The following is a 27,938-nucleotide window of genomic DNA, read 5'->3' as shown; positions in this document are numbered from 1 at the left end:
AGCCACCCAGGTGCCCCTACAAGGCTCCATATTAGTATTAATGACAGTTGCATAGTACTCCATTTTGTGGATGTATCAGATTTTGCTTAAATGGGCCACTAGTAAGGAGCGCTTAGGGAGTCATATTATAAACAGCACTGCAGTGAATCATCTTATACATACAACTTTTAGCACATGTATGAATCTGTCAGATAAGTTCCTAGAAGTATAAATGCTGAGCCGATCAGTATATGGATTTGTTAGTTTGCCGAATTTTGCCAAATTGCCCTCTACATAGATTATTCCAATCTAACTTCCACCGGTAATTTATAGGAATGCCTGTTTCTGGCCAACCTGCCAATATTGAGCTTAAGCAAACTTTTTTATATTCACCACCCTCAAAGATGAAAAACAGGATCTTAGTAGCTTTTATAGGCATTTCTTTTAGCATAAACGAGGTTGAACATCTTAAACTCCCATTGTACTTATCCACTGGATTTTGCAGCATGGCAATCGCCATTGACCTTGTGGGCCTAGTTTTAGTAGCATGAAGGAGGGATAGTCTGATTAGAAGAGAGCTGAGGAATAAACAGGATGTAAAGGGTAGAGTTGGAGCAAGCAAAATTTTGACAAAAAGGAGAGAAATAGGGGAGGTGGTTGGAGGAGGAGAGAGGGGTTTTTAAGACCTTGAACTACGTTGAAATCGCTGAGACTTTGGGCACTGCCTATTACTAGTGGGGCGACCTTGGGCAAGCAGCTACACCTCTCCGGGGACTCATCTTCCTCATCTGTAAAAAACAGGGCTAATGGTCCCTACCACATAGGGCTATTGTAAGAACACACTCAACAAACTCCGTAAAAGGCCTGGCAAAAACGTTTTACCGTAGGACCGAATGGTCCTCCTCTCCCCAGACCTCTAGCTGTGTTTTTCGAGACACCGATCCTCCCACAGCGATCTCGCGACTCCAGCTCTAAGGCTGGAATGGCGGCTGGCGAGATTTAGGTTCGGCCCGCTGTGTGCAGGCGCGCGCCGAGAGTGGGGCGGGGGCGCGAGGGGCGGAGCCGTGGCCGCCTGGGCTGTTCCGACGATCGCGCGCCGCCCCCGCCGCGCCCCGCGCCCGCCCTTGTTAGCAGGCGCCTCCCGCCCCCCGCATTGCTGATGCTGCTGCTGGCAGACATGGACGTGGTGAATCAGGTACGTGTTCCAGCACCGAGGACAGAGCCCGCCGCTGCCCGGCCTCCCCGCCCGGATCGCCGCGAATCAGGCGACTCTGAGTGGTGGTGGTGGCCAGGGTCCTGGCAGCGGACACTCGGTCCCCAGCACTGGGGCTGGGGTCTACGGCAGGCGAGGGAGGAAGGGGGATGTGGAGAAAAGAAGGAGCGCGCCCTTTGCCGCAGCGAGGGCCGTCCTCACTGCAGCAGCGGGGTCCGCCAGAAGCCCGGTTCCTTACCGGCAACCGTGAGGAGAGGAAGAGGGGTCTTGGGGCTAGAGTAGGGGTAACGGGGACGGGGAGAGGAGGAGCAGTGGAAGGAAGATGGGGGTTGCTCATAGATGAGCTAGGAAATAGAGCGACAGAAGGCGTGGGGGCGGGGGGTGGGGGGAGGGCTGACACCTGCCCCTCCCAGGGAAGGTACCCCAGTAGATGACCACCCCTTCCCCCAGAGCAGATCAAGGGGGACGATGCGACGTTGCCTCCCCAAAACCCCTAGTCTCCCCTCACCCAGTACATATCCAGTGAAGCCATGTCCCAGCCCTCCCCCACCTTACTCAGCCCAGACCCTCCCTGCCATCTCACTCTTCTTCACCACCTCAGAACCTCAACCCTCTCTAACCAGTACCAACCCCTCCCCACCCTCATCATTTCAGACCCCCCACCACCACCATCTGACTCACCTTTACCGCTGCAGACCCCTCCCCCACCCTAGCCAACCTGACTCCTTCCCTGTTATGACTCACCTTCACCACCCAAGACCCCCTCCCCCACCCTAATGAACCCCAACTCCTTCCTCACTCTCTCCACCTGATCCCCTTCACCATCTGACTCACCTTTACTGTTTCAGACCTTCTCCCCTTCCTTAATTAGTTCCGATCCCATTCCCATCTTCCTCACCCCAACAACCCTCTGCCATCAACCTCACCATCTCCCCAGACCTCCCCTCCAGTCCTGAACCCCAAGGATCTTTTCTCAGAGACCCTGTGCTCACACTTTCCCTGAAGTGTCACTTTCTCCTTCTCACCCCTTCTCTCCCAATATCACTCACTCCTGGAGGTCACATGCCCTAGCCCCAGGGGTCATTGCCTGGTGGACTTGCCTCTCACCTCCCTTTCCATTCCCAACGATCCTACCCCCTCCCCACCGTTTCTCTCCTCAGCTGGTGGCCGGGGGTCAGTTCCGGGTGGTCAAGGAGCCCCTTGGCTTCGTGAAGGTGCTGCAATGGGTGAGTGTGGTCTGGGCCATCGGGAGAGAAAAGGAGGTGGTGGGCTCTGGGAGAGTAGGGGTGGGGAGCAAGGAATGGATGGGTGGGTGCGGGTGGAAGGGGATGGAAGAATTGGTGAGGTCCCGGGGGCTGGGGTCAGTGAATAGAGGGGCTGTGATGTGACGTCATGTAAGACCAAGGGTACCCCCGTTGTGAAGTGGAAGAATGTGACGTCTTACCTCCTCCCTTGAGGTGAGAGAGGGGCAGGGGAGGTGGAGCGTGAAGCTGGTTGCTGCGGAAAAGATGGAAAGCCAGAGAAATCCAGAGACAGAATGAGAGACAAGGAAGGATGGAAACAGAGATGGAAATACCAAGAAGAAAACATAGAGAGATGAGAGAGAGAGTGGAGACAAGGAGAAAGAGACAAAGAAAAAGGGAGACAGAGATGCACAGAGAACAGAGATGAGAAGAGAAATAGAGGAAGAGTAGCAGAAAAAAATGGGATGGGGAAGAGACAGAAACAGAAAAAGAGAGATACTCAGGGGAGCAAGGAAAGGAGAAACTGATACACAGAAAAAGAGAGATGCACAAGAGAGACAGAGAGAGCATGATACAGAGACTGAGTCAGAGACAGAGCAGGGAGATAGAGACAAACAGACCAAGGACGGAAATACACACACAGGGAGAGACATACATTAACATGGATGGAGCCAGAGAAAAAAAGAGACAGAAAGAGACCTACATGGATACGAGAGGGGCAGAGGCAGAGAGCGAAACAGAGATACAGAGACAGAGAGACATCTGAGAAAGGCAGAGAAACAGATACCAAGAGAAACAGAGACACAGAGAACAACAGAGACAGGCAGAAATACATAGAGGAATAAAGAGACTGAGACAGAAGAGAGAAGGAGGGGGATCTTAGCATTGAGAGATAGAGACTGAGAGAGACATTGAGAGAAAGACTGGAAGAGACAGCCACACCCCTGTAATCAGCTTGTCCTTGGAGCCGATGAGCCCTGATTAGGGGGTGGGGGTGGGGACTGGTCCATCTGCTGCTGCTTGTGCTGGGCCCTGATCTATCCAGAGGAGGGCATCCCATCCCACGTGTACACAGGCTCACCATGACCATCCCCATCCCTGCTGCCCAAGGTCTTTGCTATCTTCGCCTTTGCCACATGCGGCAGTTACACCGGGGAGCTCCGGCTGAGCGTGGAGTGTGCCAACAAGTCAGAGAGTGACCTCAGCATCGAGGTTGAATTCGAGTACCCCTTCAGGTGCGCCCCCCCACCCCAGCCCACCCCAGGGATCCCAGGGGAGATGGTGGGGATTGGGTAGGACTGGCCAATACCACCTCCGCACTGGCTCCTGTTCAGCCCCCACCTCAGGAGACCACAGTGGGTCAGGTCACCGCACATGCACCGAGCCCCTACCTTGTGCCTGGCCCTGCTCTGGACAACTAGGACATCTGGTGAGCAAGAGAGGCATAGGCTGGTGCCCTCTGGCTGTGTTCTAGTGAATGGGGAGGGGCAGGAGACCGGCAATAAACAAGATTCAAAAGTAGAAGTGTATACAAGTAAATAGCCTTAAAGCACTAGTTGCTCAATTAATGTCAGCCAATATTATTTAATTCCCATTCATTCATTCATTCCATACACAATTTTTTGGAGAACCTACTGTATGCCAGTTTCTGCTCAACGTGCTGGGGACATAACAGGGAAAGAAAAAAAAAAAAACAGACCAAGCTCCCTCGGGGAGCCAACATTTTAACAAATAAATTAATAAAAAGGATGATTGCAGACTGGGAGAAATTCAAAGAGGGGATCCTCATGCAGCTTTTTATCACAGAGAATAATGAGGGGGTCTTATTAGCTATAGGGAATGATTAAACCCAGTTAATCAATTCTGATATTCACTGGCTCATACTGTGTGCCAGGTGCTAGGAACATGAGGATGAGCACAAGCAGGCAAGGTCATTGCCCTCGCAATGATGCTTACCTCCTGGGGAGTGGGGAGACAGAGACCCACAGACACAATTTCAGTAGAGGCTTCTGAGGCTCCTCCACTACTTGGACAAATCACATAACTGCTCCAGGTCTCCATTTGCTCGTCTGCAGAAGGGTCCGATAATATCCCTTCCAAGGTTATGATGAATAGTGACTGAGTTAATACTTGTAAAGTGCTTAGCACAGTGCTGGGCACACAACAAGTGTGCCACAAGGGCTTGTTAAAATAAAGAAAATAAAAAAGTTTAAGGGACTCAGGAAAGAGGTCAGGGCTTGAGTTGGAAATTGGGCATTTTTGAGCACTAAGGATAAATGTAGGCTCAGGGGATTACCCAGGGTTAGAGGGAAGAGTGTAAAGAGGAAAATCCAGGACAGACCCTGAGCAATGGTTGAAAGAAAAAGAAGCACCAGGGGAGGCTTGGCCTGAGGGGCAGTGGGGAGCAGGGATCCACTGGTTCACAGAAGTCAGGAAACAGAGTTTGGGGGAGGGGGAGGAGCGGGCAGCCTGGGAGAGCTTTGGGAGTCCTTTGGGAATCCAGAAGGCCACAGAAACCTCCACTCTCTAGTAGCTCCCTCACCTAGGACGTCCAGTCCTGAAGACCTGCCTTTTACCCACAAGTCTCCAGGGAAAAAAAAGTCTTTGCCGTGGTCCCCCTGACTGAATCCCCCAATGCCCTGATAACCTCCCAAGGGCCCCCCATTTCCCACAAGACACCCTCTCTCCCAACCCAGCCCACTAGGAATCCAGAAACTTACCCAGATTCAAGTCTTAGCTCTGTCCTTTAGCAGCTCTACAACCTTGGGCAACTTAACACAACCTTGCTGAGCCTCTGTTCATCTGTCGAATGGGTGTACTAATCCCTGATTTAGAGGATTTAGGGAGAGGGTCATTAAATGAGGCAGTTATCTAAAGTGCCTTGTAGGTGATCAATCAATAAGTGTAAGCTCCCTCCCTCAGGACCTTTGCTACACAAGGGGACTAGCAATATTTGCTCTGTCTCAGGATCCTGCCCCCCAAGTCTGAGTCCAGACCTCTGGGACTCCACCTAAGACCTTCTCCCTACACACATTTTCTCCCTATGACTTCCATTACACTGCAGGAAAGGCCTTAGTCCCAGGACACCTTCCCAAACTGCACCTCCCCACCTCACATTCGTACATGCGTTCTGTGTGCTCCAGGATCCCTTCTACCCTCCTGTCTGTCTATCTTCTGTTTTGTAGTCTCTGTGCTCTCCTCTGCTAAGCAAACGTTTCTTTTCTCTTTGAGACCTGAAGTGAGGTAGTGAGAAGAGTCAACATGATGTAGGGGAAAACACAGTGTTCAGAGCCCAACTGTGCCATTCTCTCCCCAGCTGTGTGACTTTAGGCAAGTTAATGCACTTCTCTGAGCCTCTGTACATTTCACTGGATGAACATGCACTGAGCACCTACTGTGTGGCAGCACTGTTCCAGGTCTTAGGGATACAGCAGTGAACACAACAAAGGAAAAAACCCAGCCCTCCCTTTAAAAAAAGGGGGGGGGGCACCTGGGTGGCTCAGTGGGTTAAAGCCTCTGCTTTCAGCTCAGGTCATGATCCCAGAGTCCTGGGATCGAGCCCCGCATCGGGCTCTCTGCACGGCGGAGAGCCTGCTTCCCTTCCTCTCTCTGTGCCTGCCTCTCTGCCTACTTGTGATCTCTGTCTGTCAAATAAATAAATAAAACCTTTAAAAAAAAACCCAGCCCTCTTTGAAGTATGGGGAAAATCCAGGAAAAACATAAAACACATGATATGTCAGATGCATGGGGTATCACCGCCATAGAGAAAAATGGAGCTAGAAAGGGGGCTAAGGAGCACTGGGAGGGAATGGTTCCATTTGATTTTAATACAGAGATCTGGGAAGGCCTCCCTGAAGTGACAGTTGAGCAAAACTTGAAGGACATGAAGGGAGTAATATCTAGGAGAAGGGCATTCCAGTGCAAAGATCCTGGGGTGGGAGGGTGCCTCAGATGTTCTACAAATAACTAAGAGGTCAAAGTTCCTGGGTTGGAGTAAGGATTGAATAAGACCTATTTCCCCAGGATGTTGTGAACAATCCATAAAATGTGACTGGTATACAGTAGGTGCTCTGTGAAGGGTTATTTCCTCCTCTTTCTTCCAGGGACCTTGTCAGAATCTGGGGAACCCATGACTGGGGGGGGGGCATGTTCCTAGGGTCTGGACCACACTTGCCATGTCTCTCCACAGGCTGCACCAAGTGTACTTTGACGCACCCACCTGCCGAGGGGACACGGAGAAAATCTTCCTGGTGGGGGACTACTCCTCATCGGCTGAATTCTTTGTCACCGTGGCTGTGTTTGCCTTTCTGTACTCCATGGGGGCTCTGGCCACCTACATCTTCCTGCAGAATAAGTACCGAGAGAACAACAAAGGACCCATGATGGTAAGCCCCTCACAGCCGCTCAAGTGCAGGGCCCGGGGGACATAGAGCCTCAGGGACACGGTCATGTTCATAGGTGCCTACCAAACCATAGACAGTCCCACATGCCAGCAGTCCCCATAACAGCCACAGGTGTTACTGCTGCCGCTGCTGGGAACATCAAAGAAACCGAATCATAGAATGACAGGGACCCACTCAGAGCCCACACAGAATCCCAGACAGACCTACCCCCTGGAAACCTGCCACCTTGCACACCACCACACAGTCTAGATCAAAGAAAGGTGCACAGAGGTTCACTGTGATAGTCATGCTTGTCATCATGCCACCCAGACACATTGATTCCTACACAGCTGTACTCATACACCCTCATCCCAGACACAAAATGACATAAATTCCCACATTCAGATGAAAGTAGAAAGACACGCTACTTTCCACAGATTCGGAAACCATCCCACAAAATCCCCCCACACATACCCACACATCACAATTACACTCCCACATCCTCTGTGTCACAGACACACACGTGCACGCACGCACACACATAAACGCCCAAGCTAGGGATGCTCACCTTTAAGTGAGTACTGGGGGCTTCAGAGCTGAAAAGGCAGGAGAGAGACAGGGTTTTACTGTGGGGCCTTCCCCTCCCAAGTAAGCCTGTGATCTGAGGAGGCTCCATAGCATGTCATGAAGCATCTGCCTCTCCTTGCCTGCCCTAGGACTTCCTGGCCACGGCTGTGTTCGCCTTCATGTGGCTGGTTAGCTCATCAGCATGGGCCAAGGGACTGTCAGACGTGAAAATGGCCACTGACCCAGAGAACATTATCAAAGGGATGTCTGTCTGCCACCAGACGGGGAACACATGCAAGGAGCTTAGGGACCCTGTGACCTCTGGCCTCAACACTTCAGTGGTAAGCCCTGGGAATGTGGCTGGGCTGGTGGGCCAGTTGCGGAGGGAGGCTGGGAAACTCACAGTCTGGCTTGGGGAGCGGTGGAGAGAATGAGGGGAGAATTCAAAGGAGATCCAAGAGGGCTCCCCAGAGGAGGCATGCCAACAATAGTGGCTTGAAGGATGAGATAGCAGTTATAACCACTGTAATACCACAAATAGTCCCCAGGAAGGGAATATGAGACTCTCTGTCCGATTACGTTTGGGAGATCTGGATCCCAGGCCCAGCCTAGTCGTGGGGAACCTCTGGCAACTCGGTACCATCTTGGGACCATTTTGCCTACAGTATGCAAAATGAAAGAATAACTTGAAATGTTTCTCACTTGGACTCCCCCTACTGGCCAGAGTCAGGCTGTCTAAGCTTCAATCCCAGCTCTGCCACCTGCTAACTAGTTACTCAGCCTCTCAGCCTCAGTCTGCACATGTAAATTGAAAACTACTAAGAGGTCCTGCTCCAAGTTGAGTATTCAGTGAACTAGCAATATACAAAGTGCTTAGAAAAGGACCTGGCATGTGGTAAGTTGTATACACGTGCTACAGATGCTAAGATACCAACTTTTTAAAAAAAGATTTTATTTATTTACTTGACAGAGAGAGATCACAAGTAGGCAGAGAGGCAGGCAGAGAGAGGTGGGGGGAAGCAGGCTCCGCGCTGAGCAGAGAGCCCGATGTGGGACTCGATCCCAGGACCCTGGGATCATGACCTGAGCCTAAGGCAGAGGCTTTAACCCACTGAGCCACCCAGGCGCCCCCCAACTTTTTTTCTATCACTTGCTGGGTGTGAGACTTGGAGCATCTTAGCCTCTCCAGACCTCAGCTTCCTCAACTGTAAAGAGGAGCTATTACTGTCTGTCCCAAAATTGAATTATATTGTATATATTTAAGCTCCATGTATTTAATATAAAAGCATATATTTATATACTTTGTATATGTGTATATACGTATGTGTTTATGCATCTGTTAGTGGTATATCTACATACATAATAAAAATGTATGCTTAACGTTTTACTTTATTACAAATTTATATTATATTTTATACATGTATAAATGTATGTATGTAATAGTGATAGATGTCAACATCCCTGAGAGTGTGAATTCTAACACGCCCCATGCTCCCTGCTCCAGGTGACTTTTCTGCACATTGGCGTTCATGCGCCAGGATTCTGGAGGGTCCGGGTTTTAGAAAACACCACCCTTCGGGAGGCCACGTCTCTATGTTCCGCGCCCGCGGCCTCGACGTCCCCCGGGGCCAAATCAACGGGCACAGGACGACGGCCTGGCTTTGTCTTCCCGCAGGTGTTCGGCTTCCTGAACTTGGTGCTCTGGGTCGGCAACCTGTGGTTCGTGTTCAAGGAGACAGGCTGGGCTGCCCCATTCATGCGTGCACCTCCCGGCGCCCCCGAGAAGCAACCAGCGCCCGGGGACGCCTATGGCGAGGCAGGCTACGGGCAAGGCCCGGGCGGGTACGGGCCCCAGGACTCCTACGGGCCCCAGGGCGGCTACCAGCCCGACTACGGTCAGCCCGCCGGCGGCGGCGGCGGCGGCTACGGGCCTCAGGGAGACTACGGGCAGCAAGGCTATGGCCCTCAGGGCGCGCCCACCTCCTTCTCCAATCAGATGTAGTCTGGTGAGTGACGGGCGGGCGGCGCGGCCAAAAAGGGTACGGGAAGGGGGACGGGCGGGTCAGTAAGCCAATAAGAGTCAAGAGTAATTGGTACGCAGGCACAGGGTGGGGGCTTGGAGGCGCCAATAGAGAGGCGGAGCTAATAGGAAGAACGAAAAACTAGCCAATAGATGGAGAGCAAGAGAATGGTGCTTGAAGACGGGCAGAATGAAAAGCCAATGGGAGAGAAGTAGAAGGGCCTCTCTGACGGAAGGGAGGGGAGAGAAAACCGGACAGAGCAACCAATGAAAGAAGGGAATGGCGGGGGGACATGCGTAGTGCAGGAATCCGCCGAGGGAAGACGAGGTGGGCCTTAGAAGTGATTGATAAGCCAGTTTGTTCTAATAAGGCCAATAGATGGTGAGGGTAAAGGGCCTTGAGTCATGAAGGTCAGACGAGCACACCAGTCCCTGAGGGTGGTGATAGATCTAACATCTCTCACCATCCCCTGCGGTGAGGGAGGTAGTGTGGAATTTCACGGAAGGAAGGGGGCAGGCGGAGGCAATGGGAGGCTTCTGGGCCTTTTTGCTGGGTCTGAGAAGTGTGATTTCCTCACCTATGAGGGAGGGAAATGGGAAGAGGGGGAGATGACACCTGGACGGAGGTAGCTTCTGGCACTTGGCCAGGGTGGAAAGGGCAGGGAGGAGTTTATTAGGTACCTCATATCTAATTCATCAAAAATTCCTGTTGACTCTACCATTAAAATATATCCATAATCTTCCATGTCTCACTGTCCTCTCCCCTGGACATCACAGCTTTCTACCCACATCCCCATTCTGTTCTACTCACAGCATTGGGAGGGATCCTGTTAAATCCTAAATCCTGCCACTGCCCTCCTGTGCTCAGAGCTCTGCCTGGGCTCCCATCTCACTCACCTTAAAAGCTAAAGCCCACACCAGGCATGACACCAAGCCTCACCCTTCCCTTCTCTGATCTCCCACCTCCTCCCACTCCCCACCCCACCCGTGTTCCAGGCACAAGCCAAATTCAGGGCCTTGGTACTTGTTTTCCCCCTGGAGTTTTGCACCCACACTTAGTTTTGATAACCTTACCTGGCCAGCTTCTTAAAAGGCCCCTTTCTTATCTCTCTTATAGTACCCTGTGCTTTTCTTACCACAGTCTGTAATTAATAATTTATGTATTTATTGACTATCTCTTCCACTAAGCTACGGGACGTGACCATGACTTATTCATGATGTACACACATCACTCAGCCCTACTAATGTTAAGAAACATTTATTGAGGAAATAATAGAAACAACATGAGACATGTATTCTCATTTCATGCTTCTCTGCTCAAATTCTTCCAGTGCCTTACACCTCATCCAGAGCCAAAGCTGACATCCTCAGCCTAGTCCATAAGGCCCTATATGACCCCATTACCAGCCTCTCTGACATCATTTCCTACCACTGCCCCTTGCTCACTGCACTCGAGCCCCACTGACCTTCTTGCTGTTCCTCAAACACACTAGACGTGGCTCTACCCTGGGGCCCTTGCACTGGCTATTCCCCCTGCCTGGATTTTTCTTCATCCCAGTTATCTGCATGGCTCACTCCCTCACGTCCTTAACTCTTTATTCCAATATCATTTCTTAAATGAGTTCTTCTCTGACTACCCCACTTACCACAGCAACACTTCTTCCCCTACTGGCACTCCTAATCCCCCTCACCCTAGTCTACCTTTTGTTTTTACATTGCACTTACTATCACCTGATGTCATACTAGATAACTCACTTAACACATTTTTGTTGTTTGAAGTCTGTCTTCTCCATCACAACACAAGCACCACAAAGATAAGCAGCTTTGTTTTGCCCGATATGGTCTATCACCAACGGCTAGAACAGTAACATGTTAATGGATATTTTGGGGTTGGCAGAGGGGGGACCACAACGTCTTTGGTACTTAATCTAGTGGGCGCAAGCGCTACCTTCCCAGTAGGGGCAGCTGGGATGAAGCTGGCCCAAGGACTATGAGTGAAGAAGGAAGGAAGAAAAGGCATGGCAGGCAGAGGGTAAAGCCAAGGTGGAGGCATAGCAGCCCAGCCCCCCCACCCTAAGGGCACAACCTATGTCTGGACCCCCTCTCCTTTCTGTCTTTTGTCTCCACAGGTCAGTGCAGCCCGGGAGGACCCCATGGGTGGGCAAGAGCTCAGAAGCCCTGCCGCCCTTTCCACCCCTATACCCCAGGTCTCCGCCCCTCAAGCCAGGAGACTCTAACTCTCTTTGCTGTTTATATATATATATATTATATATAAATATCTATTTATCTGTCCGAGCCCTGCCCCCACTCCATACCCCTCATGCATTAGGGGCCTGACCTTGAGTGGGTCCCTCTCCTAACCCCACCCTTTCCTTTGCATCCCTTGGCCCCTGTCTGTTCCCTGGCCCTGTGCCCTGAGATTGGGGGACTCTGAAAGGGGAACAGGGAAAAGACAGGTCTCAGCTAAGTGGGGAGGGTCAGTGTGACTTCAGACTCTCTCCCCTCTCTCCCTTCCCTCCTCCCAACTGGCATTGACTCCTCCAGCAATGCCTGAATAGGGGCCATGAGGGGAAATTCAACCCTGAGAGGGGAGAAAGGCAGACTGGGGGACTTGACCTGAGGAGGACTTGAGGAGAGCTCTTGGGTGAAGAGGACCGGTAAGCAAGGGGTGTGGGCTCCAGACATACTGGATCTAGAGTCTAAGGAAGAGGGGTGCCCTAGAGCATTCTGGAGTAGGGGTTGTTGGAACGAGGCTGAGAGCACGGTTCTAGAATGGGTGGAGCTTTGAGTGAGGCAGGGGTCAGGCCCCAAAAGTGGGCAGGATTTGAAATAGGACAAGAAGGGGTGTGACCTGGGGACTGGGTTCTAGAGGGGTGGGGCCTGAACCAGGAATGGGTGAGGCTCCAGAGTGGGCGGGTCTTGGATTGGGACCAGAGTGTACTGAAGCGGTATAGCTAGGAATATTCAGGAGACCGAGTTTCATTCTAAAGGGGGCAGATCTTGTGCAAGGCAAGAAGTGGAATTCAGGAATGGGCCAAGCTTGACGTGAGGTCGTGGTCTGAGTTCTAGACAGGGCGGGGCGCAGAGTGGGTGTTCGTGGCTGTTTCAGAAGGGGCAGCCCACCCCAATGGAGCAGTGTAAAAAATGTTTTAAAGTGGGCGGGTTTGGCGGTGGAGTGGGGGGCAGGAATATCTCTGGCCAAAGCTGAGGATTGAGGTGGCCTGGGAGGACCCGAGAGGTAAGGCTTGGAGGGTAAGGGGTGGGATCCAGAGAGAAGCACCCCCCACACCCTTGCCCACTCCCGTGTGATGGGACAGCTAGGTAGTCAGAGGACAGAGCCAACGGGTCTGTGGGGCCGGCCCACCCCTCTCCTCCCTTTCCGTGCCTCTTCCCTCCCTCCACACCCCGGCCCAGTCTGGAGTCCCTATCCTGCACCCTCCGCTGTGTCTGTGACGTCGGTAGTGCCTGTGATCGTGTGTTGCCATTTTGTCTGGCTGTGGTCCCTCCCTCTCTCCTCCAGACGCCCCCCCCCTTTCCTAGCCCTTCGGTATTGTTTGAAGACCTCCCCAAGGAAGAACAAATAGGATTAATTCTCCTCCCCTAAATAAACTCCTCAACCACCTAGTCCTCCCGGCTCTGATTTCTCAGTGTGTCTTTCTTCTCTGGAGGGGGGGAGGAAGACAGAGAGGTGGGGGAGAGGCGGGGAGAGGAAGCTCCGCCCCTGACCTGCTGGACTTGCAGTTCAAGTCACCCCGTCATGTCAGGTCCCTCCAGCCGTGTTGCCGATCTGATCATTCCAAGTCACGCTCTGAGTAGCCCTGCCCACTGCCCCTGCCCACTGGCTGCCAAAGGCCCTGTCTTTCTAGGGTTCGGTTCTAATTCTGGCCCACTAGACGCACCCCTTCCCAGGCCCTGTGGAGCCCTGTACTCAAACCCCAAGGGTCCGGCTAGGACCCCTATACTTCACAGGGAGACTTCCCCCTACCCACCTGCATCTTATTCTTCAGACCCAGCTTTCTCGCCATTTCCTTTCCCCGCCCCAGCTGGAGAACTCGGAGACCCTCTGGGCTAAGGCCAGGGGGCGGAGCACTGGGGTGACTCGTTACCTCATTCATTCATTCCCTTTCACCCCTCCCTGGCTCCTCCCCGGGGCAGGGAGGGGCGGGAAGTGACTGGGATGTGTGTAATGGAGTTGAGTATGGAGGAGGTACCCTGGGCCCACGCTGAAAGACTCGGCGGCTGCTGCCATCACCTTGCCTAATTAGAAACCCCCGCCCGGCGCCCGAGTTCTGATGGCAGGCCGGGGACCCCCTCCTCCCAGCCCTGAGGCACGGCGAAGCCTGACGGGCGAAGGAGAGACTCCCAGCTATGGGACTGAGCTCCGGGAAAAGGATATCTAACTGGAGAGAGAAAAATGGAAGCCAAGGGAGGGAAAGCTTTAAGATCTATTTCTCAGGACTTAGGGCGACAAGACAGCTGGGCCTGTAAGGAAGGGAAGGGAGCAGGAGGTGAGGCCTCAGAATCTGACCAGTGACTTTCACATCTTTCCCCCATAAATCTCAAATAGTCCCGGCTCTGATAAGGCCTAGGAGTGGAGGCTGTGGGGGTGTATGAGAGCCAGCTCTCTGATGGTGGCGAGGGAGCACCAGCTGGGACTGCGATGGGCTTGGGGATCAATCTCGCAGCATTCATCCGGGGGAAAGAGACCCTCGGAATATCACCAGTGGGGAGGAGCGCCAAAAGGTGGATTTTACCCCTCCCCTCCTCCAAATGAACTTCCAAGATAAACGGACACGAAATGCCAACACAAATACCCTAGCTCACCACTTCCAAGTCCCCCCTCCTCCGCTGCAGAGTCCTCAAGCCCTAGACTATTCCGTGGGAGGCCCTGTGGGCCATGCCTTCTGAGGCCTGGCTTGGGTCCAGGGCAAGAAGGCTGGGGAGCTCTCCCATATGGCGCTCCTGGGCTGCCTGCCCCTCACCTCTAGGCAGGGGGCGCCTTGGCCCAGGAGTGAGCACAGGGCCAGGGGCGGACCGTGCGTGGCGCGCTCCTCCCACGCTGGTGTCAGATTTACGGAACAGAGCTCCCAGGCCGGACGCGCGGTGGCCTGATGGCCGTGAGGATTCCGTCGGCCTGACCCTGCCCGGCTTGACGCTGCCCGGGCGCGCCATGTTCGCGCGTGGGTCCCGGAGGCGCCGCTCCGGGCGCGCGGTGAGCGAGACTTGGGGCAGCGGTGGGAGTCAGGGGTAAACTGAGGCCCGGGAGCAGGGAATTGGGATAAAGAGGAGGCGCTCCATCGAGGGACTGGGAATCCCCAACCCCAGATTCCCAGAACGGAGGGGCTGGGGCTGCTGGAAGCGTGCGGATTAAGGAAGGCGGAGGTCTGATGGCACCTGTTCCCTACCCACCTCTCTGCACACTTCTATCAGCACCCCAGGGACCTGGTGGGCTCCCTTCTCGTGTGAATTCTGGGAAGGGATTCTGAGGGCCAACAGACTGGATCCTGGGGTCCTGGACTGAGCGAGGACCTCCTGAATTTCTGAGGAAGGGGATTTCCCCTGTACTTTGGCAGAAGGCGATCTTAGGGGTGAGGTCCCACACTCCTGGGATGCCTGAATATTAAGGGTCCAGGGATTAGGATGTGGGGGAAGAGGGCTTCCAGGCTTCTACTTGAGCCAGGAGCTTTCTGACTTCCTAGATAGCAGCGTTGCTTTTGGAGGGGGTCTTTAGGTGGGGTCTGAGTTTGGTGGTCCAGAGGAGTGAATAGCCCTAGGATGTGAAGGGTGAAGACCAAGGCTTCTTGGGGTGGGGGTTATTCAATGGATCAGGGGCCTCCTGAGATCCTCAAGGAGGGTCTCCAGTTCCTTGGGTATGAAAGGGGGAAGCCCTTTAGGGAAGCCCTCCCTTAGGGGAGGGGCTGTTGAGATTCAGAAAAGAGGGGAAGGGTTATTGTAGGGATCCCAAGTAAGGATGAGGCCTCAGACTCCTACCCTGTGGAACCGGAGTCCTGCTGGCCTCCTGGGCGGAGAAGGGGCCAAGGTGAGGCCTGGGAGGAGACACCCAGATTAGGGACTCTGTGCTCAGGTGGGGAGAGTATTCTGAGTTCAGGAGAGGTGTGTGAGGCCTGAAGAAGTCAGAGGCAGGTGGGAGGTATCCAAGGCTGGGTGAGGGGGAAGGGAATTCCCTGAGAAGGGGGTTTACGGGGAGGTGGTCTCAGCTGCTCCACCTTTACCTCAGTCGTGCCCTCCTCCCCCGCGCTGCGGGCGCTGTCCCAGCCTGCCCAGCGCTGCCCTGGTGGGACAGGCCCCGGCGTGCGGTAGCGTGAGTGGAGAGGCGGGCGTTGACTTCTCTCTCCCCGCCCCCGCGCCTCGCCGGGTCCCGCGTCTGTCCCCATCCACTTCAGCCTCCAGAGGCGGAGGACCCAGACCGCGGCCAGCCCTGCAACTCCTGCAGGGAGCAGTGCCCCGGCTTCCTGCTGCATGGATGGAGGTAGGTGACCATCAAGCGCCTCGCCTTTGTCAGGGCCCCGCCGTCAGGGGAAACCCCTAGAAGCTTCGGCCACACCCCTAGGCTTGAGCCGGGTCCACCACCAGAGCAACTCCGCCGGGGTGGAGCCTTACGCTCAGCTTCAGGGCCCCGCCCGCTGACTCGTTCCCAATTGTCCTGTTCCCAGGAAAGCTCCACCCGCTCCATAGCCCCACCCCCAGACGGTTCTCACACGCCAGAGTCCCATCCCTAGGGAAATCCTCAGTCCCAAGGCGCTGAGCGTCGTCCACTGACATCCAGCGCCTCTCAGGCTCAAAATTCCTCTCGTGGACCCAGTGTCCTGTCCTCCCCCTGGAGCCCTGTACCCCAAACATCTCAAAGTACCCCAGAGTCCACAGCTGGCACATCTACAGGCCTGGAGCCCCCACCCGCCCACAAGTTCAGAGCCTCAGCACAGGCCAGAGCCCGCCTCTAAGGAAAGTTCCCCCACAACCTCCAAAGCCAGTCCCGAGGAGAAACCCCCCTGAATTTAAAACTCCAATCTCAGACTCAGAGCCCCGCCCCTCTTCAGGCCCACTGCCAGGAAAGTCTGACCTGAGTCCCAGAGATAAAAGTCAGAGGCGGGCCTGCAGACCCTGCAGCCCCGCCCCCAGCTCCCAGCCTTGCCCTCCTCTCGGGTCTCACCCACGGCAGCCCCTCCCCCAGGCCCAGAAGTCCTTGGGTGGTGCTGATCTGCCTGTCCCTGCCCCTTACTTGGACTTCCATGGGCTTCTCAGGGGTCCAAGGGAGCCACCCCTTAATCACTGACCTCCATCCCGGTCCCCTCAGAAAGATCTGTCAGCACTGCAAATGCCCAAGGGAGGAGCACGCGGTGCACACGGTGCCTGTGGACCTGGAGCGCATCATGTGTCGGCTAATCTCAGACTTCCAGCGCCACTCCATCTCCGATGATGACTCAGGCTGTGCCTCAGAGGAGTATGCCTGGGTGCCCCCTGGTCTCAAGCCAGAGCAGGTGACCAGAGGCTGCCACCCACTCTTGTTTTCCAGTAGATGCTCACATGCACATGCACACCCAGGCACACACATACACACACTCAGGTAGAATCCTATTTCTGGGACAACACGAGACCATGTGAATCCTTCTGATCCCCTGCAATCTCACCGTGGTCATTCCCCCACAATTCTTGGCGAATACTGAATGATCACTGAGCAGGTTGGTTGGGGCCTGTTCACCCCACTCCTGTTCTACCCCTTGACTCAGGTCTCATGCCAGCGCTTCGTTCTCCACATTTCCATTAATGGATTCGCTCAACAAATAGTTATTGAGCACCTACTGCATGTCACACTCTGTTCTGGGCACTGGGGCCACAGCAGTGGATAAGACATACACAAAATATGTCTGCCCACATGGAGCTTAGAGTCTTAAAGTGAGCACCAGCCAGTAAACACACCTGGAAAAATATGTCAGATAGTTTAAGGGCTATGGAATTTTTTAAAAAAAGGCAGGGAAGGCGTGAAGGAGAGAAATCTTAGAATTGTAAATAGGGTGCCCGGGTCAGCCTCTATGAAAATATGATGTTTGGGCTTCCTGAAGGAGGTAAAGAAGTGCCGTGCAGATATCCATGGTTAGAGCTATCCAGGCAAAAGGAATAGCCAAGCAAAGGCCCTGAGGCAGGAGTGTGCTCGGCCATGTGGGCAACGGTGAGGAGACCAGTGTGGCTAGAGCAGAGTGAGTGATTGGGAGAGGGAGTGGAAGTGAGGACAGAGGTGGGGAGGGAGACATGGGGAAGACTTTGACCTCTATTCTGAATGAAGGAGAAGCCACAAGAGGGTTGTCACCGGAGAAGGGATGTGGTTTGCTTTCGGATTAAACAGGCTCCCCCTCTGGCTACTGTGAGGAAAATAGGCTGTAGGTGTGAGAGTCGAGGCAGGGGGACCATGACTAATAACCATGTTGGCAGTGGAAGTAGTGAGTGGTGGTCAGATTCTGGATACGTTTTGAAAGCAGAGCTAAGAGGATTTGCTTGTGGGTGTGTGAGAGAGGACCTCAAGGAGGGATGGATTAACTGACAGGGGACAGGCCAAGGCAGAGCATAAGTTCGGTTTTGGCCATCTGGAGTTCTGAGATGCCCGTCAGAGATGTGAGTGGCCATGCGGCCTGGCACTCAAGGGAGGTGTCACAGGGCTGGAGGTATGGATTTGTGTTAGGCGAACGTGATAACCACTACACTACGGAAACCTAGGTATGGATTTGTGAAGTATGAGCCACGAAGTGGTATTTATAACCATGAGTTTGGATGTGATTCCCCAGGGAGTGAATGTAGAGAGAGGCAAGGGAACCATGGATGAGCCTGAGGCTCCTCCCACATTTGGGGGTCGGTTAGTTGAAGAAGAACCAAAAAGAGGACAGAGAAGGAACAGCCAATAAGGTAGGAGGAAACTGAGGACAGTGTTCTGGAAGCCAAGGGAACAAAGCATTTCCAGGAAAAGGGAGTGATCAGCTGTGTTCAGTGCTACTTATGGGTCCGGCTGGATGAGGACTGAGACCCGAAAAAGGATTTTGAAGGTGTGGACATGGTCAATGACCGGGACAGGAACAGCTTTGGAGGACCAGCAGGGACAGAAGGGGCGGGGAAGCCTGACTAGAGTTGGGTCTGGAGACAATGGGAGAGGAAGTGGAGGGGGCGAGTGCCCACAGCTCTTTTGAGGAACTCTGCTGTAAAAGAAAGAATGGGGGGCAGCAGCTGGAGAGAAACATGGGGTCAAGGCCTGAAGGAACTCATGGCGTGTTTGGGAGGTGATGGAAATGATCTGTAGGAAGGAAAGGTGGAGTGTGTCAGTAGACAGTCCCTTCCAATGACTTTAACATTCTCCGAGAAGTAGGGGCCCAACCATCCCGCTGCATCCCAGCTCACCCCTAGTCTCAATTGTTCTCTCCCATCCCTCACATCCTCCCAGGTATACCAATTTTTCAGCTGCCTCCCAGAGGATAAGGTTCCCTACGTCAACAGTCCCGGGGAAAAATACAGGATCAAGCAGCTGCTGCACCAGCTGCCCCCACACGACAGTGAGGTGAGGAGCGAGAAGACAGGAAGGCCATGCCAGGTAGTGAGGGGGCAGGGCGCAACCAGGGCAAATGCTAAGCATCTGGAAAGAAACGCACAGGGTCAGGGGAGGAAAGGGAAGCCCATCCAATGTGAAAGGTGTGCACAGGCAGGGACAGGTGGGCCATTCTTCGGCCAAACCACAGTTGAGCCCTGGGAGAGGAGGTAAAGGGTGGAAATGTCGGGCAGGAAGCACCCAGCTATACCAAAGCCTAGAGGTAAATTGAGTGTGGATAAATTCTGGAAGTGGGGGGTGGGGCAGGCATGGTGGGAGGAGCCTGGAAGACCCTCCCACCCCAGGCACAGTACTGCACTGCACTGGAGGAGGAGGAGAAGAAGGAGCTCAGAGCCTTCAGCCAGCAGCGGAAGCGGGAGAACCTGGGCCGCGGCACCGTGCGCATCTTCCCCGTGACCATCATTGGGGCCATTTGTGAGGAGGTGAGCCAGGGAGGGCCCCAGTGGGTGAGAGCAGTGCCTTTGCTCCAGGCCCTGGGAAGAGATGAAGCCTGCCGCTTCAGTCCTAGCGGTCTGTCTCTCATGTCCCCTCTGGTGGATGGAGTCCTTTCCTCACATCCCACTGTTAGGCAGGGACCATGCCTTAAGGCCTCCCTGGCCAGCAAGATCTGTCTGCAGGGCCCCCTGGTGGACAGGGCCTGTTCCCTCACAGCTCACGGTTGACTGTGGTCTGTCTCTAAGGAGGCCCTAGTGGACCTTCTCTATTAGTTCCCTCTTCACAGTGGATGTGAGGAGTGGGCAGTCTCTCTGGTCCTCTTGTGGTTGAGACATGTCCTTAAGAACTGACCCACAGTGGTCTGGCCTGTCTATAGGGCCCAGTGGCAGGTAGAATTTGTCCTCAAGGCCCCTCCCGGCGGATGGAGCCCGACCCTAGATCCTCCTGTAAGATTCTAAGGTGAGGTTTGTCGCTGAGTTTCCCCCACTGGGCCTGGCCTGTCTCTCTCTCTCTCTCTCTCTCTCTCTCTCTTTTTAAAAGATTTTATTTATTTGAAAGAGAGTGACAACTAGAGAGAGAGATAATCAGGTTCCCTACTGAGTAGGGAGCCCAGTATGGAACTCCATCCCAGGCCCGCCTGAGATCATGACCTGAGCTGAAGCCAGATGCTTAACCAACTGAGCCACCTAGGCATCCCCTGGCCTGTCTCTTTGATTTCCCCAGCTCCCTAAGGACAAGACTTGCCTTTAAGGCCACCCATAATTAGAAGGGCCAGTCTCTGTGGGTTCCCCCCAGAAGTCATGTCAGCCTCTAGGGGACCCCACCCCCACCCCGTGTAAGCAGGGCCCCATCTAAAAGTTACCCCATGGGTGGAGCCAGTTACAGAGGTTGGCCAGGGGCAAGCCCAAGTGTGACAGGCCTCGGCAGACCCCCATCTGGTCTGACTATCGGTGGCAGCGTCTCTCTGTCATCTGGCAGTGCGGGAAGCAGATTGGAGGTGGCGACATCGCTGTGTTTGCCAGCCGTGCAGGCCTGGGTGCCTGCTGGCACCCACAGTGTTTCGTGTGCTCCACGTGCCGCGAGCTGCTGGTGGACCTCATCTACTTCTACCATGCCGGCAAAGTCTACTGTGGCCGCCACCACGCAGAGCGCCTGCGCCCACGTTGCCAAGCCTGTGACGAGGTTCACGCCTGTCCACCCCGGGGTGGGAGTGGAGGGTGAGCGGGGCCAGGGGAAGGCCCTTCTGATGGCCAAGGTGGCCCGTGTCCCTCTCCCCCCTTCCCTCCCCCCTCAGATCATCTTCTCCCCTGAGTGCACTGAGGCTGAGGGCCGGCACTGGCACATGGGGCACTTCTGCTGCTTCGAGTGTGAAGCCTCGCTGGGAGGGCAGCGCTACGTCATGCGTCAGAGCCGCCCCCACTGCTGCGCCTGCTACGAGGCCCGCCACGCTGAGTACTGTGATGGCTGTGGGGAGCACATTGGTGGGTGAATAGGAAAAGGGACGGGGTGACACACGGAAAGCCGGGCTGTAGCACCACCCCACCAGGATCCTCCATTATAGTCCATACTTGCAGTCTAGTGCCCGCACCATAGCCCTCCACCCTTTACTGCAAGTCCCTCACCGTTATCCCCCATCATGCTGGACTTATGAAACCCCACCTGCGTGACCCTAGGCACCACTGCGTATCTATGCCCACTTCCAGGGTTCCCTCTAATTCCCAGCCCCCCTAGCCCCTTGGGGCCACCCTCTTACTCCCTCAGCAGAGGCCCAACTCCCCCAGACTCTCCATAGTCTCTAAAACTCCTCCATCAGCGTAGGTACAATCCTACCTCCTGAGCTGCACCCTGCCCTCTAAGACCCACTCCTTTCCCACCAAGGCCCCGCCCTACCTTCTAAGCCCTGCCCCCCCCAACTTTCCTTCAGGTCCACCTTTTACACTCCATCCACCTGACCCACATCTCAAGAGTCCAGTGCCCACCCCCAGTCTGGGAGGGGGCACCCTGGGTAAGAAAGAGAAGGAGAAGAGGAGACATCAGCTGGTTTCACAGAGAGAAAGGATGAAGAAACTTAGAGTGAAGCCCAAACCTCAGTTTCCCTTCTTCCTCCAGAGAGAGCCCCATTCTGGAGAGTTGGGAGGGAGGGCGTCTTGGGGTACCCTGCCTCAGATTCCCTGCCTCTTCCGAAGATGGGCCCCATTCAGGACAGGCAAGGGCTATGCCTGCTGGCTCTGCCTCAGTTTCCCCCCTCTCTTCCATCCCCACAGGCCTGGACCAGGGTCAGATGGCTTATGAGGGCCAGCACTGGCACGCCTCAGACCGCTGCTTCTGCTGTAGTCGCTGCGGGCGAGCTCTCCTGGGCCGCCCCTTCCTGCCACGCCGGGGCCTGATCTTCTGCTCGAGAGCCTGCAGCCTGGGGTCCGAGCCCACAGCTTCGGGGACCGGCCGCCGGAGCTGGAGCGCAGGCATGGTCTCCACACCTCTTGCAGCATCCACAGCCTCTTTCTCCACTGCAGAGGCGTCAGAGACCGCCACCAAAGGGACCAGCACGGAGCCAGAGCCCGGTGAGCTAACCCTGGAGGCACCCCTAGCCTCTCGGAGTCCCCGCCCCCACCTCAAGCAGGACCCCTCCCCTTGGCTGGCCCAAGCCCTTCTCAGGCGGCATCCCTGGCCTCGCCCCCACCTCCGTCCAGGCTGCATCCCCAAAACCGTGCTAGGACTAGTCTCCAGCCCACACTACCACTTGTGAACCCTGGCTCCGCCCCTCTCTGTTACAAGGCCCGTCCCCTAGCCTCAATTTGTTCCTTCTTGAACCCAAGTTCTTCCTCCTTTCCTCCAAACCCCTCACCTTCCTCCCTCCGTGCCCAGGCCCCACTCCCCATTCTATGGCTAACTTGGTCGACTTTAGTCAATGTCACCCCCCCCCTTACGTCAGAAGTCACACTTCTATTCCCTCCACCCAGAGTCTGCTCCAAGCCTCACATTTCCCAAACTCCCCCACCTCGCTGCCGCCCTCCAACTGCTGCTCCTACTTTCCCAGTCCTGACAGGGTAAGGTGGAGAGAAGTCCCTTCTACCAGCCTCCCCTTGGGGGCCAGATAACAGGGAGTTGCTCCATCTCTCTTTCCAGTTGCAGGCCCTGAGGAGCCCGCCCACTTTCTGAGAGGGGCCCCCCACCGCCACTCCATGCCAGAGCTGGGGCTCCGCAGCCCCCCAGAGCCGCCCCCAGGACTCCCCAGCCAGCCTGATCCGAGCCCAGAAGATGGTGCCTTTGGTCGCCAGAGCACCCCTCGCGTCAGCTTCCGTGATCCTCTGGTATCTGAGGGAGGCCCTCGGCGGACCCTGAGTGCACCCCCAGCGCAACGTCGCAGGCCTCGTAGTCCCCCACCCAGAGGCCCCACCCATCGCCGCCGCCACCACCACCATCATCATCATCACCGCCGCCGCCACTCAGGCAGACATCGCCACCACCAGTGTGATTTGGGATCAGGGTCGGACTCGGGATCTTGCTCCAGCTCACCTTCTAGCCCCAGCTCTGAGTCCTCAGAGGAGGATGGCTTCTTCCTAGGGGAACGCATCCCCCTGCCCCCGCATCTTTGCAGGCCTGGGCCTGCTCAGGACAATGCAACTGGAACCCCCAAATCCCCATCTCCACAGCTCCCCAGGAGCTCTCGCCCAGGAATGTCTCGCCAGGCCAGAGACAAGAACTGCATCGTGGCTTGAAGGCAGTGTAGTCCTGGAGGGTTCTGTTCTCCCATCAGTGGAGATGATCCCGTCTCCCAGCCCAAGCCATAAATCCCCTTCCTCCTTCATCTGTTTGTGTTAATGAAGTAATTTAATATTTGCCGTAAAACAGGCCTGGCTTCTTTATCTCCTTGCTCCAGCTGTCCCCTCCCAATTTTCCCCCTCCTGATGCTTGAGATTTATCCACATTTGACCAAAGGATTAATTTATTCATTATCATATGTTGTAACAATCTGTTTGTTTATCCCCCACAGAACCACCCCCCACACAGAGGAGTTTATTTGGTATGGGTCACAACCTAGGGCCTAGAATCTGAAATCTGGGCCCCCCTCCTGCCCTCATTTTGTGGCTTCAGTGGGTGCATAGTCCAGGCAGAACAAGTGTCTCCTCCTGGGTGCTGCAGAAGGAAGGGAGACAGAGGCACACCCATAAAGGTGGCCACACCCAGGAGGGACTGGCAGGTAGGAAGACAGATTCTCCCAATAAAGGCACTTGTACTTCAGTTAAGAGGCTGGGAGTTGGCTGGGAGTGTTGTCGGGGCAGGGAGAAGTTATTCGAAGGAAGTGTTATTTGCAGGCTTCAGAGAGCAATGAAGGGAGTTCACCTACACCGGGCCATCTGCAGGGTCTGCAGGCGAGGAAAAGGGAGGAAAGCATTGGTAGGATCCTATGCCCATTTCCAGACAAGGAATACTGAAGCTTACGGTACTCATGGGCACTAAAGCCATCAGTACCAATAAGGGGGCATTCGTGCCCTTGGGAGACCCCCTTTCCTACTCAAACCCCCAGCAACACTCCCCCCACTAACACACACACTTACCAGTAGGGGCTGCTGTATGTCTTTGCTGCCGCAAGGGGAAGGTGATGTAGGCATCATAGCCAAAGAGGCTTGTGGCAAGTAGGCCCAGTACCTGAGGGTGGGGATGGGTGCAAGGGAGGTTGGATTAGGTCTGTCAGCCTACTCAGCCTCTTGCTTCCTTGTATCTACCACCTCCAATGACCGCTCCCATGCAGGGATGGTGACTAAAACCCCAGAGAAGCCAGAGAGCCCCAGGGACAAGCCAGGAGACGGAAATCTACCCCACCCTCCCTCCTCCTAGAACCTCCCAACACAGGGTAACCATACAGTGGCCCCACACGTCAGTGGCACCATGCACATGGTAGATTCGAGACAAAGTTCTAGTGGATGGTAGTCTCATGTGTTGACAAAGGGGCCACCTCTGTGCTTTCCACAGAGGTCCCTGTGTTGGACAAGGCACGGCCTTTCATGGAAAATGATGATTTCGGGAGGACAACCAGAGCATGGGCCAGACCTTCCTGCAGGCTCTGAGGACAAGTGTGACATGCTATGGGCCATATACTTATTCCCAAAAGCAGAAGCAGAACTGGGCCCTGGATTCTCAAACCCCTATCTTTGCCTTGGAGCTGCCTCTGTGGCTTTTACCCCTGCGATGATTTTGGAGTGGTTTCCTCCCTCAACAAGGACAACAATGGAGGTGATCAGGTAGAGGATGGCCGCTATGAGGGTTCGGAAGAAGTCCTGTGAGGCGTGGGGAGAAGAGGGGAAGTCAGCATCCAGAGGTCCCAGGACCATCCCAACTGCCCTGGGGCCACTCCCTAGTCCCGCCCCTTTCTCACACTCCAAGGCCAGTTGATGATCTGTATCTTTGTGTGCAGGTCGCACATGTAGATGACAAAGAAGATAGCAGCAAGGATCATCTCGACCACCGACAGGGAGGAGTATCCTGGCGTGGAGGCACTGAAGCAGATCAGAATCACCAGGCACAATATCTGGAAGGATGACAGGGGAGAGGGGACAACACCCCCCCCTCCAATCAGCATCCAGGGCTGAGGGGATTTGGCTTAAATTGGAGGTCTCAAACTCCGACGATGCCTACCAGGGCTGGAAAGATGACAAACACTAATAGCTAAACGTTTACTTTGTGCTCACTGTCCCAAAAGTTGTTCTAGGGGCTGTACAAGTAGGAATTTACTTAATCAACATGACAACCCCATGAGCTGGGTACTGTTATTAGTATCTTTATTTTATAGATGAGAAAACTGAGGCACTGAGAGATTAAGTGACTTGCCCGAGGGGGACACCTAGGAAGGGGTAGAGCTGGGTGCCTTGGTCACCCGCCTTTTCCTTTCCAGCATAGGGGCGGGCTGCAGGGAGTGGTGCTGCCAGGTGTTTGGTGAGCACTGCTGGAGCCAGCTTCAGGGCCTTGACAGGGGCGGGACCTGCGGTTCCCTCGGCAACCCCTTTGGGAAGCGGTGAGAGTGACACCGGAGGGGCAGGACTCTGTTAAAGGTGTCGCACCCCTTTTACAAGTGAATCAAAGGCGGGTCCCACTTTCAGGAAGCCAAGAGTGGGAAACCCAGGCTCCCCGAGCGGCCCGAAGAGCTAAGGACATCCTCCCGACCACAGAAGGGCGAGGAAGAACTGGTAAAGGGCGGACCGCCCCACACCGTAGGACCCGGGCTCAGGGCCCCACCCCAACAGGCCCCGCCCCTGGGCGCGCAGCCAGCCCGCCCGCCAGTGCCCAGGCCGCGCCACGCCCTGCCACGAGAGGCCCCCCCGCCTCCTAGCCCCCTGGGATCCCTCCGAGGAGCCCACCAATGTGTCCACGCGGTCTCCCTACACAAGCCCCCCCCCCATAGGTGCTATGGTCCCCTTGCGGCACCGCGTAGCCCAGCAGCTCCTGACCACCTTCTCCAATCCCCACCAGTTCGCCCCGAGCCCCTGGATTCGGGCCTCCACCACCAACCCACCCTCCCGCGCCCCACTGCCGAGCGCCTCCAGGCCCGCGCCTGCCTCACCCGGGGCCTCTGGGCTCCGCGTGGTCCAGCCACTCCACCCTGCCTTTGCCCACCCGCCTGTCCCGGGACGCTCACAATCTCAGCAAACAGGAGAATTCCCTTTCGGGTGCGCGAAAAGTTGGTGCAGGCGGCCCAGCAGCCGGGGGCCGAGAGGCGCTCGGAATCCGCCATGGGGTGGGCCGGAGTCCCTAGGGGCGCGGAGTATCTACTCGCTTTCTGGCGGATTTCGGGACGCTGCACACCCTGCCGTCTTGCCCGCCGTCTGGCTGGGAAGGGGGCCCCCGGGGCGAAGGAGGGAGTGAATCACCTCGCAGAGCAGAAGCGGGCGGGGCCGGAGGGGGCCGGGCCAGGTGGCTGCCGCCCCGGAAGCCCCTTTGCCCCGCCTGCCAAGGATACTCCCCGCTGGGTGCGTAGCCCCCAGGGCGCCCCACCTCCGGGGGCGCCAGCCTTTGAGGCTTGGCAGTTCGGGGTACCATGTGCGGTAATGGCGGGACCTTTTGCGCTTTCGGAATAGGAATGCTTTCGGTGCTGCCTCAATTCAGAACCTCGGGGATCTGGTTTTGGGGAAGCACATGACTCAGTTTCCTTAGCTGTAAAAATGGCTGAGGCCATGGTTAAACCTAGGCATGTTTCCAGAATTCTGAATATTTCGGATCTTAGAAAGTTGTGTATTTCTTAACACTCTCAGCGAGGTCTGAGGCAGCCCCGTTTTAAAATAATAATAATAATAATAATAAAAAGCCTTAATATTTATTCAAGTAAAGGGGTGGAAATCGTTCACAATAAGTGGGATAAGCCAGAACTGAAAATTGTCCCTTATTAAGTCAGGTTAGGTTTTGTAACCAAATGGTGCCCAATATGTGGCAAAGCTATTTCCAGAGCTTTGGGGACTTCAAATTTTGGGTAAAGGATCATGGTTGGTGGAATAAACCCCTTAGCAGTGATGGAAATGAGACTGCACTGGCGCACAGGCTAAGAGAGAATAGGGCTTGGTAAGCATCAAACTGCTCAGTACATGGGGATAGACATTATTAATGGTGTCACAACCCAGGGGCTCTCTGTTCTGCAATCCTAGGGAGGCCCTGGCCCCAAGTGCTGGGCCTCTGTTTCCTGGTTCTCAGAAGAGGGCCGCCAGCACAGCCCTAGATGAAGAATGGGGAAGGAGCCCAGGTTTCTTTAGTTCTGGAAGCTTGGCAAGGTGAGAGGAAGGTTCCTGGGGTCCCGGTCAGGGTGACAAAGCTGATGACATTTGAAGTGTGTTATCCTAAGCGAGCTATTTCTCCTGACTCAGCCTTGATTTCTGCATCTGAGACAGGCATCTGGTCACAGGAATCAGGATCTCCCTGGAGATATGCTGAGGATCACATTCTCTAGACTGGATGTTGGTTTTATTCTCATCCCATTTGAGGGAAGAGTTGTGGCTGGAAGGCCAGGACAGTTAGACCCAAGGGCCTGCCTGCACACACACCCCAACCTGGGGCGCCTCAAAACCAAGAAAGGGGCACCCTACTATCAGCCCAGGTTGCTGAGAGTGGTTGGGTGGTAGAAGGAATGAAGCACACTTTTCCCCGGACTGAGTGTGTGCTTTTCAACTCTGTGAGGACATATCTGAGTTTCTAGAACAAAACAAACTCTGCTCCACTTCGGGGCCTTTGCGCTTGCTGTTCCCATGGCTGCCAGTGCCCTTCTCCAAGCTCTTCATACATTTATTTGGCTTTTGGTCAATCAGGTCCTAGCTCAAAGGTTGTCTTCAAAGAGACCGGCAGCCCACCATAATTATTTCCACCAACATAACCTCCTTTTGCTGTCTTTACAACTCTGACCTCTCTCTGAAGTTATCTTTGTCACTTTTCTTTTCTCTTCTTTCCTTTGCCTTTTCTTTTCCAACCTAGGTTTATGCAAGGTTAGAAATCTTTATGTTTCATTTCGCCA

The 27,938-nt window shown here is 54.8% G+C and overlaps 3 protein-coding genes across 5 annotated transcripts; 2 read left to right on the top strand and 1 right to left on the bottom strand.

The window, feature by feature from the left end:
- Positions 1-1,138: 1,138 nt before the first annotated feature.
- Positions 1,139-9,387, top strand: SYP (synaptophysin; the record flags this gene model as incomplete). The annotated part of the gene is made up of 6 exons (XM_080831284.1): positions 1,139-1,174; positions 2,353-2,418; positions 3,547-3,671; positions 6,626-6,821; positions 7,535-7,726; positions 9,061-9,387. 6 exons carry the CDS (start codon positions 1,139-1,141, stop codon positions 9,385-9,387), a joined length of 942 nt encoding a protein of 313 aa, XP_080687410.1.
- A 5,106-nt stretch (positions 9,388-14,493) lies between these two features.
- Positions 14,494-23,405, top strand: PRICKLE3 (prickle planar cell polarity protein 3). 2 transcript variants are annotated; one of them, XM_080795861.1, is made up of 9 exons: positions 14,494-14,617; positions 15,810-15,895; positions 16,721-16,904; positions 18,851-18,964; positions 19,297-19,434; positions 20,426-20,629; positions 20,742-20,928; positions 21,712-22,008; positions 22,574-23,405. In XM_080795861.1, the coding sequence occupies exons 1-9, from the start codon at positions 14,576-14,578 to the stop codon at positions 23,164-23,166; spliced, it is 1,845 nt and encodes a 614-aa protein (XP_080651987.1). In that variant the 5' UTR covers positions 14,494-14,575; the 3' UTR covers positions 23,167-23,405. The 2 variants fall into 2 exon arrangements, with proteins under 2 accessions (XP_080651987.1, XP_080651988.1); XM_080795862.1 differs by having other exon boundaries at positions 14,588-14,617; positions 16,725-16,904.
- PLP2 (proteolipid protein 2) lies at positions 23,263-26,329 on the bottom strand. 2 transcript variants are annotated; one of them, XM_080795864.1, is made up of 5 exons: positions 26,082-26,329; positions 24,825-24,977; positions 24,631-24,726; positions 24,007-24,097; positions 23,263-23,814 (listed from the first exon to the last, which is right to left on the bottom strand). In XM_080795864.1, the coding sequence occupies exons 1-5, from the start codon at positions 26,175-26,177 to the stop codon at positions 23,792-23,794; spliced, it is 459 nt and encodes a 152-aa protein (XP_080651990.1). In that variant the 5' UTR covers positions 26,178-26,329; the 3' UTR covers positions 23,263-23,791. The 2 variants fall into 2 exon arrangements, with proteins under 2 accessions (XP_080651990.1, XP_080651989.1); XM_080795863.1 differs by having other exon boundaries at positions 23,372-23,814; positions 26,007-26,277.
- Between the last annotated feature and the right edge of the window lie 1,609 nt (positions 26,330-27,938).

Source organism: Martes martes (genome assembly GCF_963455335.1).
Source record: "Martes martes genome assembly, chromosome: X".
Classification (NCBI taxonomy): domain Eukaryota; kingdom Metazoa; phylum Chordata; class Mammalia; order Carnivora; family Mustelidae; genus Martes; species Martes martes.
This window is presented reverse-complemented; position numbering and strand designations above follow the sequence as displayed.

Bases quoted from the DNA above. Each gene is read 5' to 3' on its own strand.
- PLP2 (XM_080795863.1), bottom strand. From the start codon at position 26,177: ATGGCGGATTCCGAGCGCCTCTCGGCCCCCGGCTGCTGGGCCGCCTGC. The intron at 24,727-24,824 runs GTGAGAAAGGGG...CACGCCTCACAG, and splicing joins TCATCAACTGGCCTTGGAGT to GACTTCTTCCGAACCCTCAT. The intron at 24,098-24,630 runs GTAAAAGCCACA...CCCCACCCTCAG, and splicing joins ACTCCAAAATCATCGCAGGG to GTACTGGGCCTACTTGCCAC.
- PRICKLE3 (XM_080795861.1), top strand. From the start codon at position 14,576: ATGTTCGCGCGTGGGTCCCGGAGGCGCCGCTCCGGGCGCGCG. The intron at 16,905-18,850 runs GTGACCAGAGGC...ACATCCTCCCAG, and splicing joins CTGGTCTCAAGCCAGAGCAG to GTATACCAATTTTTCAGCTG. The intron at 22,009-22,573 runs GTGAGCTAACCC...CTCTCTTTCCAG, and splicing joins CAGCACGGAGCCAGAGCCCG to TTGCAGGCCCTGAGGAGCCC.